We start from the raw sequence: 13,771 nt of genomic DNA, 5'->3' as shown, positions 1-13,771 counted from the left end.
AATACTACCTTTGTCTGAAAGCATTTGGGCAGATGACAGAAAGAGAAGGGAAAAAAAAATTTTTAAAAAAATCCCAGTTTCCTTTCTTGTGCAACACACAAGATGTAGATGCTTTGAAGATTACAAGGCATTAGTAGTATAGAAGTTGTTCACATCTTCCCTGCATTTATCTGTACACCTTACTACCTTTTAGTAGGACTAAAGCACACAATATCAATGCTTTGGATTTCCCAGTAGTAGATAAATTTTAGTCTGCCAAGCTGGCAGTGACTTTAGTCCCAATCCTTGGGAGTAATCAGCATGACGCCACTGACAATGCACAGACGTCCTGTCTTCCAAGAGCAAGATCATCAGGATCCAAAAAGCAACACCTTCCAAGTTTCTCAAAGCCTCACAGGCACTGTGTCCTGTAGTTGTGCTCAAGAGAGTTTGAAATACAGATTTATATAAAACTACTCACAGGGTGTATGCTAAAGAAATTGCCATAGTGAAGCTAACACCTTTCATACGGAAACCATAACACTACACAAATCTTTGTCACAATACAAAAGACACAACTGGAACCATGTCCTTTGCTTGAAGATAGACACACTGATAGACAACTTATTTTTAATTGCCTACTCCTCAGATTTTCCTCCTTTCCACAGACAGCCTGAGTTTCCCAAATGGTCATTAGAAAAAGTTTTAGGCAGCAACCCAGCAAGATCTGTTTATTTCTAGCATACGGGTAAATCCAGTGACCAGATCAGAGCTCCACTTAAGAGATCCAGAGCAGTTTAGATGCATGATTCCAAAATAATAATAGATTTATAGATCTATCAGTACTCAAACACAATAAATAATGGTGCCTGTTAAAGATGTCCTTAAAATATTTTTTTCAGCTCTATTCAGAAGGGTGGGAAGGAAATGTGCCCATAACAATGAAGGTCACGAAAGTAATTCAATAAATCCAATAATATTCTCATGCTTAAGATATTTTCCTTATAGGTTAACAGAACCTTCACAGTAATACTACCCTACAGAACAGCAAAAATAAGATAACAGGACAAGCGAGTTTTCCAGGTCTGCACTCTTTACCACTAGAATACAAAACACAACTGCATGTAAAACTTCCCTGTGGATACTAAGACCCAGTTTGGGAAGCCAAGACACTGACTGCAGGCCACAAACTACACCGTGAAGTTTTGTTTGTTTTAAGAGTACTCCACAATACCATGGTAGCACAAACAGGTTTATCCATGTTCATGTTCAACAGCTCATCCAAACAGTGAAGCATTCGAACAACGCAGTTGAGCAAGCAGAGGAGTGCTGTTTGCCAGCCTGGGCTTCTGTGCTTATATTAATACTTTTAGTCGATTACCATCAGACACAGGTCTCACACGGGAGTACCAGCTGGTCGTTACTTACACATCCACGTGTAACACAGGACGATGACTGTCAGTCCAGGCGCACACACGCTGCAGGACACATTCCCTGTGCAGCTCCATCTGTATCACCAGAATTACTTTACAGCAAAACACTGTCCACAGGTTCAGAATCAGGTGCCTCCAATTTTGCCCTTCCACTACTGTTAAACAGAATCCAATGTGATAACCCATGGATACAGTTCCCAGCTCTCCTTTCTACAGCACCAAAGGTGGAAACGTTCCTCGGCTGTAACATCCATCATTCATGTCTTCAGCTTCCCATGGCCTCTCTGGGTCACCCAATTTCCCTTCTTCGGCTTCCCCTCTCACTGCTCTCAACTCAATTGCTATGAGAAGCCAATGAAAGAAATTAATCCAAGTCAAAAGCTGCACAATAAGACATTATGGTGTTTGTGATTTAATTAAACAGAAACTTAATCCAAGAATTACACTCAAAGTAAATCTTGTGCTAAAAATACTTTCGCTTGAAAAAGCTGTATTAGGAAAAGGAAAGAAAAACTAAGTGAGCACACGTATACACATAGTCAAGTCTATAAGGGATAAGCATTTGCAGATTACTATGTTAAGTTTCTAGAATTCAGCTGAATCAAGCTAGGGATTGGTTTTCTCTATTCCCAGTAGCTCCCTGACGAGAACAGAAATGATTGATTTTTTCCCCTCAACTGCATGATTTAGAAAAAAAAAAATACCCCTGAAAAACCAAGCCAAGACAGCTGTTCGATCACATCTCACCTGCTGCTGCATGCCAAGGAGCAGAAGTGGGGGAAAAAAGTCATGCAGGGACTGCACAAAGGGGAAAGTGTATCAATATTTAAAGGCTCTAAGCTCAACTTGGATCTTGTAAAAATTCATTTTTAGCATTAATGGATTTCAGAGGTGGAATACATTAAATATAAAGCTACAGAATTTCAGCGGGAGAATCTTCTATTGATTGATTTTAGGCTAAGTTGAACAGAAGTTGTAATTTCTGTTACAGGTGCAACATACAAAATAAGTATTACTATGGAGATCCAACACTGAAAAATTGTCAGTAAGTAGCTAAAGACACTTAAGTGCAATTATTAACAAAACATGTAAGAGTTTTATATTTAGACTTATGCAAAATTTAGTTCTACATTAAAAATGGTGATAAGCGTACTTGGACAAAAAAATTACTTTGGTTTGAAAACAAGACTGATGTAGGTAGAAAGCATTTTTGAGGTAACAGCTCCACAAGTTTGTGCTCCTGTTTTGGAAAAACATGCTATCTGAGCTAAAACAAAATGACCTTCAATATTAGGCACATCTTCATGATGTACCATGTAATCACTCATTTTCTTCACTTAAAAGACCAGCAACTATATATCAATGATGGGGTTTTTCCTCATCTGACACACCATGGCTCAGGGTTGTTGTGGTTTGGTTTATAAGTGTTCTGAAAGTTTCCATTAGTTTTTATGTTTACTGACAAACTTTAAATACAGTTGTGTCTTAAGTTAATAGGATTCTATAACCAAAGTCTTCCACACGTGAAATTATTAGAACATCTACTAGATGAGGGGGCAGCAGAAGACAATTAGAACATGCAACACATTTTCCACAAATCATTTTTTTTAAAATGTACAAGTGTCTAACTATAACTTGAATCAACTAAGAATAGACCCTGTTTTACCTGGTGCTTTTGCTAAAACCTATCCGCTTTCTAGTGGCTTGTTAAGGACTCTACATTACTCAACATGAATCAATTGTGGTTACGTTTTACAGGCTACTTCAGGTATAAAATCTGCACTTAACACTGAAACGCTCCAAGAATACTGACACATGACATGTCTGAAGTAAATTCTCAGCTTTGCACAGGGGATGTTGTTTAACAACCCATCACTTTTCCAACTCAAATCACTCCCACAGCAGCCATGACCCCTTCCTTAAAAGCTCTGCCAGAAACATGCACAGCAGAGATTAAGTCATCTCCACCTCTGACTTATCTAAAGTATTCGCAGTATGAATTTTGTGGCTGTCCTACGCAGGGACACAGGTTGGGCTTGAGGATCCTTGTGGGTCCCTTCCAACGCAAGACATTCTATGTTACTGGACCAGAAAAGATGTTCTCAGCTTTTTATAATTACAAAATTTACACGATGTTATTTCAAAGAAGCTACACAAACGAAAAGCATGAAAAAGACACTCATTTTTTACTTTTTTTTTTAAACTGTTATAGTATTAGCTCCCATTTTTGGCTCATGAAAGGGAAATCAGAAGTAATCAGCTAAAATTAGGTGTAGAAGATACAGTGCTACACACAGGTGGAACATCTTCCCACTCCCCATTCTCCTACCACAAAGCACCACATAACATTAATTCACCAAGGTAAGTGCTCAGCATCGAGTTCGGCAAATTATCTTTGAACTACCCATAAAAGTGAATCCTGAAGTGTGTTGTGGTACTACTGATCAACACAGTGGAGGCCAAAATCAAGGTGTAAGGCATTCAACTCAATGTGAACCATCAGCAACACTGCAATTCCAACTGAAAAAATTTAGGAGCAGCTGCTGTGTTCTCTGTATTCCACAGAACTCCTCATTCAGCTACATAACTGGAGGTAGCAGGTGGGAAAAGGATGCTAGAGTTTCCTTTTTTATTTATGCATTTTCAAGTATGCCTGACAAAGCTGATTGCATGTTTCTTTTCTGTATCATCAGAAGTCAGGCAAAAAGAGGGGAGGGAGGGGCTTCATCCAGTGTCAACCCGTGTTTGATCAGGGCTTCTCATTCTTGTGTCCTTAGACTGAGCCACGTGGCAAGATGCACATGAAGTGGTTCATATTACTGATGGTGTCATCCTTGACCTCCCGTACTTTACGAGTATGACTTTTTATCTAAGGAACAGATCCATCTTCATGGCCAGTGCTGTGTAGAGTCAGAAAGTCTTCCATCCCTATGCACTCTTTAAAGACAGAGTCCTCAAGCATCTTAAAATAGACTCCATACCTCCACCTAGCCAACCAAAGTGCTTTCTGGCACTGAGACAGTAGGAGACTCCAATATTTTGTTTTACATGTGACCAGTGACCCCCTCTACCACCCTAGGGCTGTCTGTCAATATACTTTCGATTGGTGTTCATAGTGGAGCCTGGCTAGATAGATCTGCCAACACTTGAGCATAGTAAGAGAACAGATTGTCAACAAGAAGTTTCTCTTTATCTTAATCCATATCATGAAGACTAATAGCACCTCAAATCTTCCTAGACTGTTCAATCCATTCAGCTTCTTAGTTTATTACCCTGTCTTTTTTTTAATCTGTACGCATTTTCTCATTTGTAGTATAGCTCTTTAAGGAGTCTAGTTTCTCTAGAAGTTAAGAGTTATGCCTCTGGAGTTCAGATGCAGGGATTAACTTTCATGACTTGGGTATCACCGCAAAAAAATATATAATTATGTATTCAGTTTTCCAGACTTCTAGTTTCCACTTCTCAAGTAGTTAACAGAAGACCTCAAAACAGGAGCACCTATGAGAAAGCTTAAAAATTATGAAAATAATTGCTTACCCTACTATTCCTCACTTGATTCTAGTCCCTATCTCCTGAACAGCAGAAACATTCATGGCCTCCCCACTGCCTCAGAACACTTCAATCTGAAACAGAATCACAGAATGTTAGGGATGGGAAGGGACCTCGAAAGATCATCCAGTCCAATCCCCCTGCCAGAGCAGGAACACCCAGATGAGGTTACACAGGAAAGCGTCCAGGCGGGTTTTGAATGTCTCCAGAGAAGGAGAATCCACAACCTCCCTGGGCAGCCTGTTCCAGTGTTCCGTCACCCTCACTGAGAAGAAGTTTCTTCAAAACTGGGCAATGGAGTCAAGATTCAGCAAGTGGGTGGGTAGATCTGTCACCTTTCCACTTTCATAGTCTCCCTACCACAGGGAAAGGAGTATTTAGCCTCTTCTAACTTATTTAACAAATTTCTTTCCTCAGAGGTCCTGTCTATCACTCCAAGTGAAGTTCTGGCACACTATGGTGTTTACAAAGCTGGCATGTGGGAAAGTGAAGAGAGATGCTTTGGTCAGTGACATTTTGTCCCATTCAGTTCCCACATTACCTTTCCTTCATATTTCTTGGCTAAAGTTTGGGCAAAAGTTGAATATTCAAAAACCTCAAAGTACATATGCTATCAAGTTGAGAAAGCAATTAAAATAAACCTACAAGTATTTTAAAATAGGAAATGCCCTCTATACTTTCTTGGAATACACTAGTTCCCATCTCTCAGCATTTTCCGTACCATATATTTCTTTAGCTTGTATTTCTTTTTCCTGTTAGGTTTCCTCCCATTTTTGCTTCTGTAGATCTGTGCTAAGATAAGAATAAAAGGACAGGTTTCACTTTGTTAGAATTAGTTTGGCATCCAGTGTGTATACTGAGGCAGGGCTTGTCAACTGAGGCTGTGAAGTGGGCAGCAGACCCTCCAAAAGTGCCTCCAAAGGTGGGCTATGGAGAGTGTCAGCATCCCTCCTCCCTGACCCACATACCCAAACCATCAACTGCAAGAAGATCAAGCTGAAGAGATATGGTTGCAAAATGAGTTCTTGCTAAAGCAGCACTTTTATCACATAAGATCTACCAAATCAAAACCAGCTGTCATGGGCCAACTTTTTCTCATGTTTCTTGAGAAGAATCAAAAGACTTGTCTCAATAGCAGAAGGATCCAATAGGACTTGAAGAGCATCAAGTGCATAGATAAAAATCAGCCAAAACCCTTACTTTAAAGCAATGAAAAACACACCAAGTTTTAAAAATAAAACACAGAAGCCTTTTCGGAGCCTAAAAATCCTACAGTAGTATATTTAAGTTTATTCCTTTGTACAGCTACGTGATACGCATTTCAGTAAGTCTATGTCAGTTTTGTAAACAAGATAGGACTGCAACCACACCAATTAACTAGAGCTGGTTCTACATATAGGCCAGGTCCAACTTGTTCTTGCAGTCAAAGATAGGAAGGGAAAAAGAATTGAGACCTAAGCACATTTTTTTCCACTTCTTATTGCTTAAGTCCAGCCTTGCATCCCAGAAAAGGCAAGCTGATTTTTGCCTCTTACTGAAAGTCCTTGAATTGTTCTACCTACACTGCTGTTTGACAATTAGAGGAATATCCCATGGTTGAATCACTCACCATTAGGGCATACACAGTAAGCCATTTCATTATTCATCCTGCCCTCCCATGGTCCTTTCAGGCAATTAATTAATGTCACATTTTAAAAGCAGGTGCTGAAGCTGTTGGGTACTACTCAGCACCTTCAGGATTATATTCACGCTATTTTAGAAAGGTAACTAAAAATCTGTCACTGTATCACTGCATTCAAAACTGGAAGTACTACAAAAGTCAAGGTAATATAGCTTGAAGACTATCTTGTCCAGCATCCAGATGTTTCTAAATAATAAGCGATGATAGCTTTATTTTCTTCCTCTGATCTAGCATGAACCTCTTCTGTCTTGTCTTCACTTTGCACTCCTTGCTTTAGCCAAGAAAAATCTTTACCTTATTCTTACTAGTTCTGAACAGGCATCACAAGAAGCACATTGTTTGTCTCTACAAATTTAGAGGAACTACTTTTAATTGAGGTTGAAATAAGAATTTTATTTCCAGGGTCAAAAAACTTGAGTTGTGCTTGACTCAGAGCTTTGGAATGTGTAAGAAATAAAAGGAAAACAAAGCATAATCATTTTCACTCTTCTGGGTTGAGTTCCCAGTATATCAGAAAATACATCCCAATATATAAAGAAAAAAACCCAAGTTTTCTTATTCCTATAAATCCTAACCAATCAATCTTCCTGCCTCTGGAAACAAAGATCACCAGCTGCTCATTTTCTATCAAGGTTCTGCATCTTTCTCCAGGTTAAGAGGTCCAGTCAGCCAAGTGTAGCAGAAAGTTCATACGAACAACAGTATTTCGAACCCACAAAAAGGAAACCGTTCCCTTAGAGAGGGACCACAGAGAAGTGAAAATGTGGAAAAAGTTGGTCCGAGCAGCTGAGAGTCTTACGCAAAGCATTTAGATGTTGAATACTGAAACAATTTACATACTCTAATCTACACACGCTAATGCAGTAACTGTTTAAAAGGTTAAAAACCCTGAAGTTCTCTTATTCCACTAGAATTGTTTAAACAAGTCTCCGCGCAGAAACAGAAAAGTGTTAACTTCTGCAAGAGAACTAACAAGGCCTTAGTTACTAAAACTCAGCAATGAGACAGGTCCCACCAGGGTCCTACAAATACCTCTAATAGGAATCAAATACTGAAGTGACAGCAAATGCTGATATCAACACTGAAAACAGGCAAACAGAAAAAAATCTTCTGGGAAGATTCACGTACAAGTGTATGATTTTTCTAGTTAATTTTTGCACATACTGAAGAGCATAGCAACCACTTGCAGGCAATTTTTAGGTCTCAAAAGCTGTACACAGGGCAAGCTCACAATGCAGTTTGCTCCGGCATGTTATTCCTATATGTATACCTTAAAGCCTAATACATTTCTGATGGCATAACTGCAGGTTTCACCAACTTGCAGCAGAACCAAACCCACGGATCTAATGAGTTTCTTGTTCTGAGACTTCAGTTTGATCTGTATGGCTTGTGACTGGAGACTTCAGGGTGCATTTTGCACAACCCCACCTCTGTTTTAGCATGAATAGTTTCTCTCGCTACCCCTAAAAGCAAGTGAGAGAAAAATGAGAAAGCTCAACAACTTTCCCTTTTGTTAGCAACACCTCCTTCTGCCAAGAATTACACCACAATTTTCCTACTTACATCTAGTGAATCCTCATTGACCAGGATGAGAGACATACTCTGTGAGATGAGTCTGCAAGAATACCCTGCAAGAGAAAAAAAAAATACACAGGGATTTATTTTTTGGAAGAATATTTAAGGTTTAGCTAAACCTTACCATAAGCATCTACAGGCCAGATTACAATTTACTTTTTGAGCAGTTACTCCTATCAGGCAGGCTAGTGGAAACCTTGATGGTTTGGACACACTCCAACTTGACAATTTTACTAGTAGAGGCTGCATTTTATCTACATTCCCAAATACATCACTTGAGATGTTTTAAAGAAAATATTGTATGAACTAGATGCAGCAAATATAGGCTACAGCCTTACAGCAAATTTAAATATTTCTATACCTCAACTTTTTTTACTTACGTAAAGGAGGAACTGCCTTCCATGTGTGACAGGAACAGATCTGAACAGAGAGTTGTGGCTGTAACACATGACTGGAAGCATACACATGGAATCTGCTGTTACTACCCAGTTCCCTTAGCCCATGCTTGGGTTCTGTGAGCATTTTTTACTCTTGAGAGTTGAGTGCAGAAGGTCCTGAGCTTCATCAAAAACTACAGATCAGTTGCACACATCCAACCAACTCCTACAGGCATCAGGTAATTGTATTAGATTACTCTTAGTGTAGGACCAACCAGGGCATAGAAAGAACAAGAGCAAGTTGCCATAGTCTGGAGCAGCACTTAGATGACAGTTCTGTACATTTGCCAGGACACCAAAATTCAAAGCAGAAATACTCAAGACAGAAAAAAGCCTCTTATTTTTGTAATAGTAAAAGCTGGTGACTGCAGTATCACTCAATGCCACTGAAGTGGCAGTTTGTCTGTCACTGACATGAGACAAAGGCATATCTAGGATATATATACTTGGTATTTACCCCATCCTTAGTATTCACCCCATCCCTGGAAACATTCAAGGCCAGGCTGGACGGGGCTCTGAGCAACCTGATCTAGTTGAAGATGTCCCTGCTCATTGCAAGGGGTTGGACTAGGTGAGCTTTGAACATCCCTTTCAACCCAAACTATTCTATGATTCCACAATAAATGGTTTAATTTCAGCTTATTTAACAGCAAGAAACAAGTGCAAACTCACAGACTAACCACATTGCATTATCTTAAAAGCTCATGCAAGTTCTCTTGGGACTGGGGAAATCATGTAGCTTCATAAGACAGTAGATAATGCATTTATTTGAAGCACATGCTTTTTATTGTTGATCTAAGTTACATAGGAAAAGGAAATACAATAGAATTAGTTTGTATTTTTACTGTGCTCTTGTATAGAAATGTATCACAGCAAGTTTAATAAACTGCTGTCATAAAATGAGGTCTCAGGACATTTCACTGGCAACTGGAAGCTCCTGCAGTATCAGAGTAATAATCCAGTGATGAACCACTGCAAGGCCGACAGATTCAAAAGCAGAGCAGCATAGTCAATGTCAAAATATTAAGTGTCTCTCTCCATATCTCACAACAGCAAGAGAACAACTGAGGCATTAATTTATTTTCTGTGGGACTCTCAGTTCCTTGCGAAGGCCACACCGGTTCACCAATTGCAATACAAACGACTTCCTCAGGCTACACAATTTTTATAATTGGGCCAGTTTTGTAGGTATAATCCATGGTTAACATGCCTGCATGAATGACTTCTATCAAGAAAGCAAAGCCCTCGTCTTCCTTTGTGGAAGGCATGTTTGTACCACATAGCCAGGCACTTTCAGGCAGCAGGTTTGATTACCTGCAGCAGGTTTGATTCTCTTCCATTTTCACAGCTGTGTGGAAAATGAATATCAGGTGCAACCTTGCAGGTACATTTTTCATCTTATTTGTGTTAATGAGGTAAGGTTTACTTTCTGCTTTAAAGAATACAGAACAACATTGAACTCACACACACCTGTTGGGAAAGGGATGAAATATATTCCAACAAAGTGCAGCCTATAACATGAAAGCTTTGCAGACCGCCTCTGATTCTACGTGTGAACAAGTCTTATGTGGTAGTACAGAACTGAGTAACGAAGCTTCAACACATATAGACAAAACACTGACTTGGGAAAAAAGTCAGTTTGCCATTTTTAAAACTTTGTTTGGCTGAAGAACCACTTCCTTACTTTTACTGAGTAGAAAAAGAATATTACAAACTTAAGCACTTTCTTCATTGTCAGGGTTATTCTTTCCCCAGGGAATGGCAACAGCCTTGTGCAGTAGGCTGTTACAAATTCAGTATAACTAATTCAAAAGAATTTTCTAGTAGCATTTGATTGGAACAGCAGCTGCAATAGCAAGCTGCAATTTCTAAACCACTGCTCACCATTTCATTTTACTTCTTTCAAAATGAGCAAGATGCCACTTGACAAGTAGAGCTGGAAAATGAAAAAAAAACCACACCAAAAAACCCCACACAACTGTGGAACACACAGAGTTGCTCTGCTGTGCATCTTTGAAGTCATGGAGCCAGAAGAACTAATCCTGCAATTGAGGTAGTTTTACATCTTGTCATCACAATAAACCAGAAGGAGATCAAGACTGGAATAGAAGGATGTAAGTCAAGCCTAACAATGGTTTATAGGAGACCTATATATTATATACAATTTCAGGACTATGACTAAGTTAAAATCTAGTACTAGTATACAGCAAAGTAACTGGCAACTGTTAAGATTACAAGAGACATTTGTAGTCATACTTTAAAAAGTTTTATAATAGTTATTACTGGCAGTACTAACATGGCAAGCAAAACACACACGCTCTAAGATCAAGGCATATTTTTGACAATACTTCTGAGTAGAATAAGATCAACTGCTGGTTCAAAGCAGGTATTAAATGTCAATCTACACCTGTAAGTTGATATCTAATTTAAAAGCCTAGCTAAAAGTCCATGAAGCAGATGAATCAGGTACTTCTGGGACTTATTTCCCTTCAAGCATCCTGGGAGAAATAAGGCTTGAACCACAGTTCAAGATCACAGCCCACAGGCGCATTCCTACTGCAGGCAGAGAGAACCCAGCAGCTGAGGCGAGGACAGTGATCCTCTGTGTTCAGAGAGGGCACACGCACCCCACTCAGACTTCACACAGGGATGCAGGCAAGTGTGCTGACATCGCTTCCTTTCCCTCAACTGATAAATCATGGCTTGCCATAACAGCTGTATTCTTACCTGTAAATTGGAAATATAGGTCTGATGGATGGCCAGAGAATTGGCTGGATGGCCACGGAATTGGCTGGATGGCCACATTCAAAGAGTTACAGTCAATGGCTCAATGTAAGTGGAAAACAGCAATGAGTAGTGTCCCTCAGGGGTCAGTCCTTGGACTAATACCATTTAGTATCTTCATCAATGACAGAGAGTGGGATCAAGTGCACTCTCACCAAGCTTGCAGACAACACCAAGCTGAGTGGTGCAATTGATTTGCTTGAGAGAAGAGATGCCATCCAGAAGGACCTTGACAGTCTTGAAGAGTAGGCCCACGTAGACCTCATGAAGTCCAGCAAGGCGAAGTGCAAGGTCCTACACCTGGCTTGCAGCAATCCAAAGTATCCATCAGTATAGAGGAGGCAATGAATGGATTGAGAGCTGCCTTGCTGACAAGCACCTGGGGATACTGGTGGATGAAAAATTAGACACGAAACCCCACCTGGAGTACTACATCCATCTCTGGCGACCTCCCACACAAGACAAGCATGCACCTGTTATAGAGTGGGTCCAGAGAAGGACCACAAAAGCAGTCAGAGGGCTGGAACACCTCTCCTGTGAAAAAAAGTCTAAGAGTTATTTGGGTTGCTCAGTCTGGAGAACAGAAGCCTCTGGGGAGACCTTTCAAAAGACAAATGGGGCTTACAAGAAAGACTGAAAAAGACTTTTTACCAAAGATTCTAGTGGCAAATCAAGGGACAATGGTTTTAAACTGAAAGAGGGTAGAATTAGGTGAGGTAGGAGGAAAAAATTTTTTGTGAGGATACTGGAACACATTGACCAGAGAAGTTGTGGATGCCCCACCCTGGGAAGCGTTGAAGGTCAGGTTAGAAAGGGCTTTGAGCAACCTGGTCTGGTGAAAGATGTCCCTGCCCATGGCAGAAGAATTGGACTAGATCTTCAAAGGTCCCTTCCAACCCAAACCATTCTATGATTTTTAAGGCAGTGCTCACAGCTATGAATGCACACTCCAGCTAAGCGCATTTAGCTCAACTGTAGGGTTTGATTCCTTGTTTGAAGGAGGGATGAGCTTCAGTAAACACTTCATTCCCATTCCCAGGAAACAATCTGTTACTAAGGAGGTTATTGGCTGGAAATACATCAGTTCTGATTTTCTGGAAGCCTGCTGAGCATCAGAATGGTGGTAAATAGAAACCTACCTTGAGGTTTTTTTGCCTTACTGAAAGGCAAAGACAAACCAGAGTCTGACAATTAAGAAAAGAATGAAACTACAAGAACACTGTTACGCCTTCGAGGGTTGTTTGCGGACACTGGCTAAGGACAGTTTCAACTGATAAAAACTGAAGACCATATGTCATGCTCAAAGATGTTTCCAAACCTATTTTCTGTAGGTAGAAAGTTCAAATGATTGATCAGTACTAAAGCTTATCAGGAACACGCTCCTCATCTGCAGACTATTGGCTGACACATAGCTGAGTGGAAGGCACACAAACCATCCCACCATAAGGTCCATCATGACTCTTCAGTGAAGCCAAGAATGCAAGAGACAGAGACAGATTCCAAAGGCAAAAGAATCAAGAGGAAGCTGGAAGAATGAAGTACTCCAACTCACCTGTCAAGAGCTCAAATATCCCTCAACACATATACATATCCATACAGCAAGCAAGAGTCCACATTAGCATAACCTCCATACACAATGAAAAAGTGAAAATACTTTTTACTCCCCAGATAGCATATTTACACCTGAACCATAGAATGTACATGTGGATTGGGTTTTAGATTGAACGTTCATTACAGTTTTAATGTATTAGATAAAAAAGAATGGTGTCACATGTTTGTACTTTCAAGCCAACTTGAACATGAAGCTAATTAAGTTCCAGAGTTTTACTATCAAATTGTACAGTAAATGAAGTGATCATTTAGAAGTTGGACAGGAAATGCTTATTCTTTTCAAGTTGCTATCATCAAAATATGGTTAGAGAGACAAACGGGAAAGTAAGCAATTGCAGTAAAGCTCATCTATTTGTCTTCAGGCTAGCTGCTGTCAGTTAATATATAAACTTATTTCAGATATTTGTGTCAAAAACTGTAGCTACATTTCTTTTAATTTCTCTAAAGATGATGCTTCCCTTCTCTCATGTTGACCACTGCAGAATCTACAGAGTGGTTCAAACCAGACAACTAGCATTTAAATCAATTGCCTACTCCAGCCATCCACCTTACTGCACCATCCACTACAACTGCATCAGTTCAGCAAGTTATGTCTTGGTACCAACTTCGACAAAGACACATGAAACTTGATTCAGTTTTGATAAGTAAACAAAAATTCTAGTCAAACAGACTACATTCTGAAATTCTAATAAATGAACCAAAGAAGAAAAAAATTAAAAAGC

At 39.7% G+C, this 13,771-nt stretch overlaps 1 protein-coding gene across 1 annotated transcript in view; it reads right to left on the bottom strand.

The window, feature by feature from the left end:
- Positions 1-13,771, bottom strand: part of ATP8A2 (ATPase phospholipid transporting 8A2) — a 301,460-nt gene that overhangs the window by 229,576 nt on the left and 58,113 nt on the right. The window contains exon 23 of the mRNA XM_065654983.1: positions 8,206-8,270. Within this exon, the coding sequence (XP_065511055.1) occupies positions 8,206-8,270 (65 nt within the window). The remainder of the gene's footprint in view (positions 1-8,205; positions 8,271-13,771) is intronic.

Source organism: Caloenas nicobarica, chromosome 1 (assembly GCF_036013445.1).
Source record: "Caloenas nicobarica isolate bCalNic1 chromosome 1, bCalNic1.hap1, whole genome shotgun sequence".
Classification (NCBI taxonomy): domain Eukaryota; kingdom Metazoa; phylum Chordata; class Aves; order Columbiformes; family Columbidae; genus Caloenas; species Caloenas nicobarica.
This window is presented reverse-complemented; position numbering and strand designations above follow the sequence as displayed.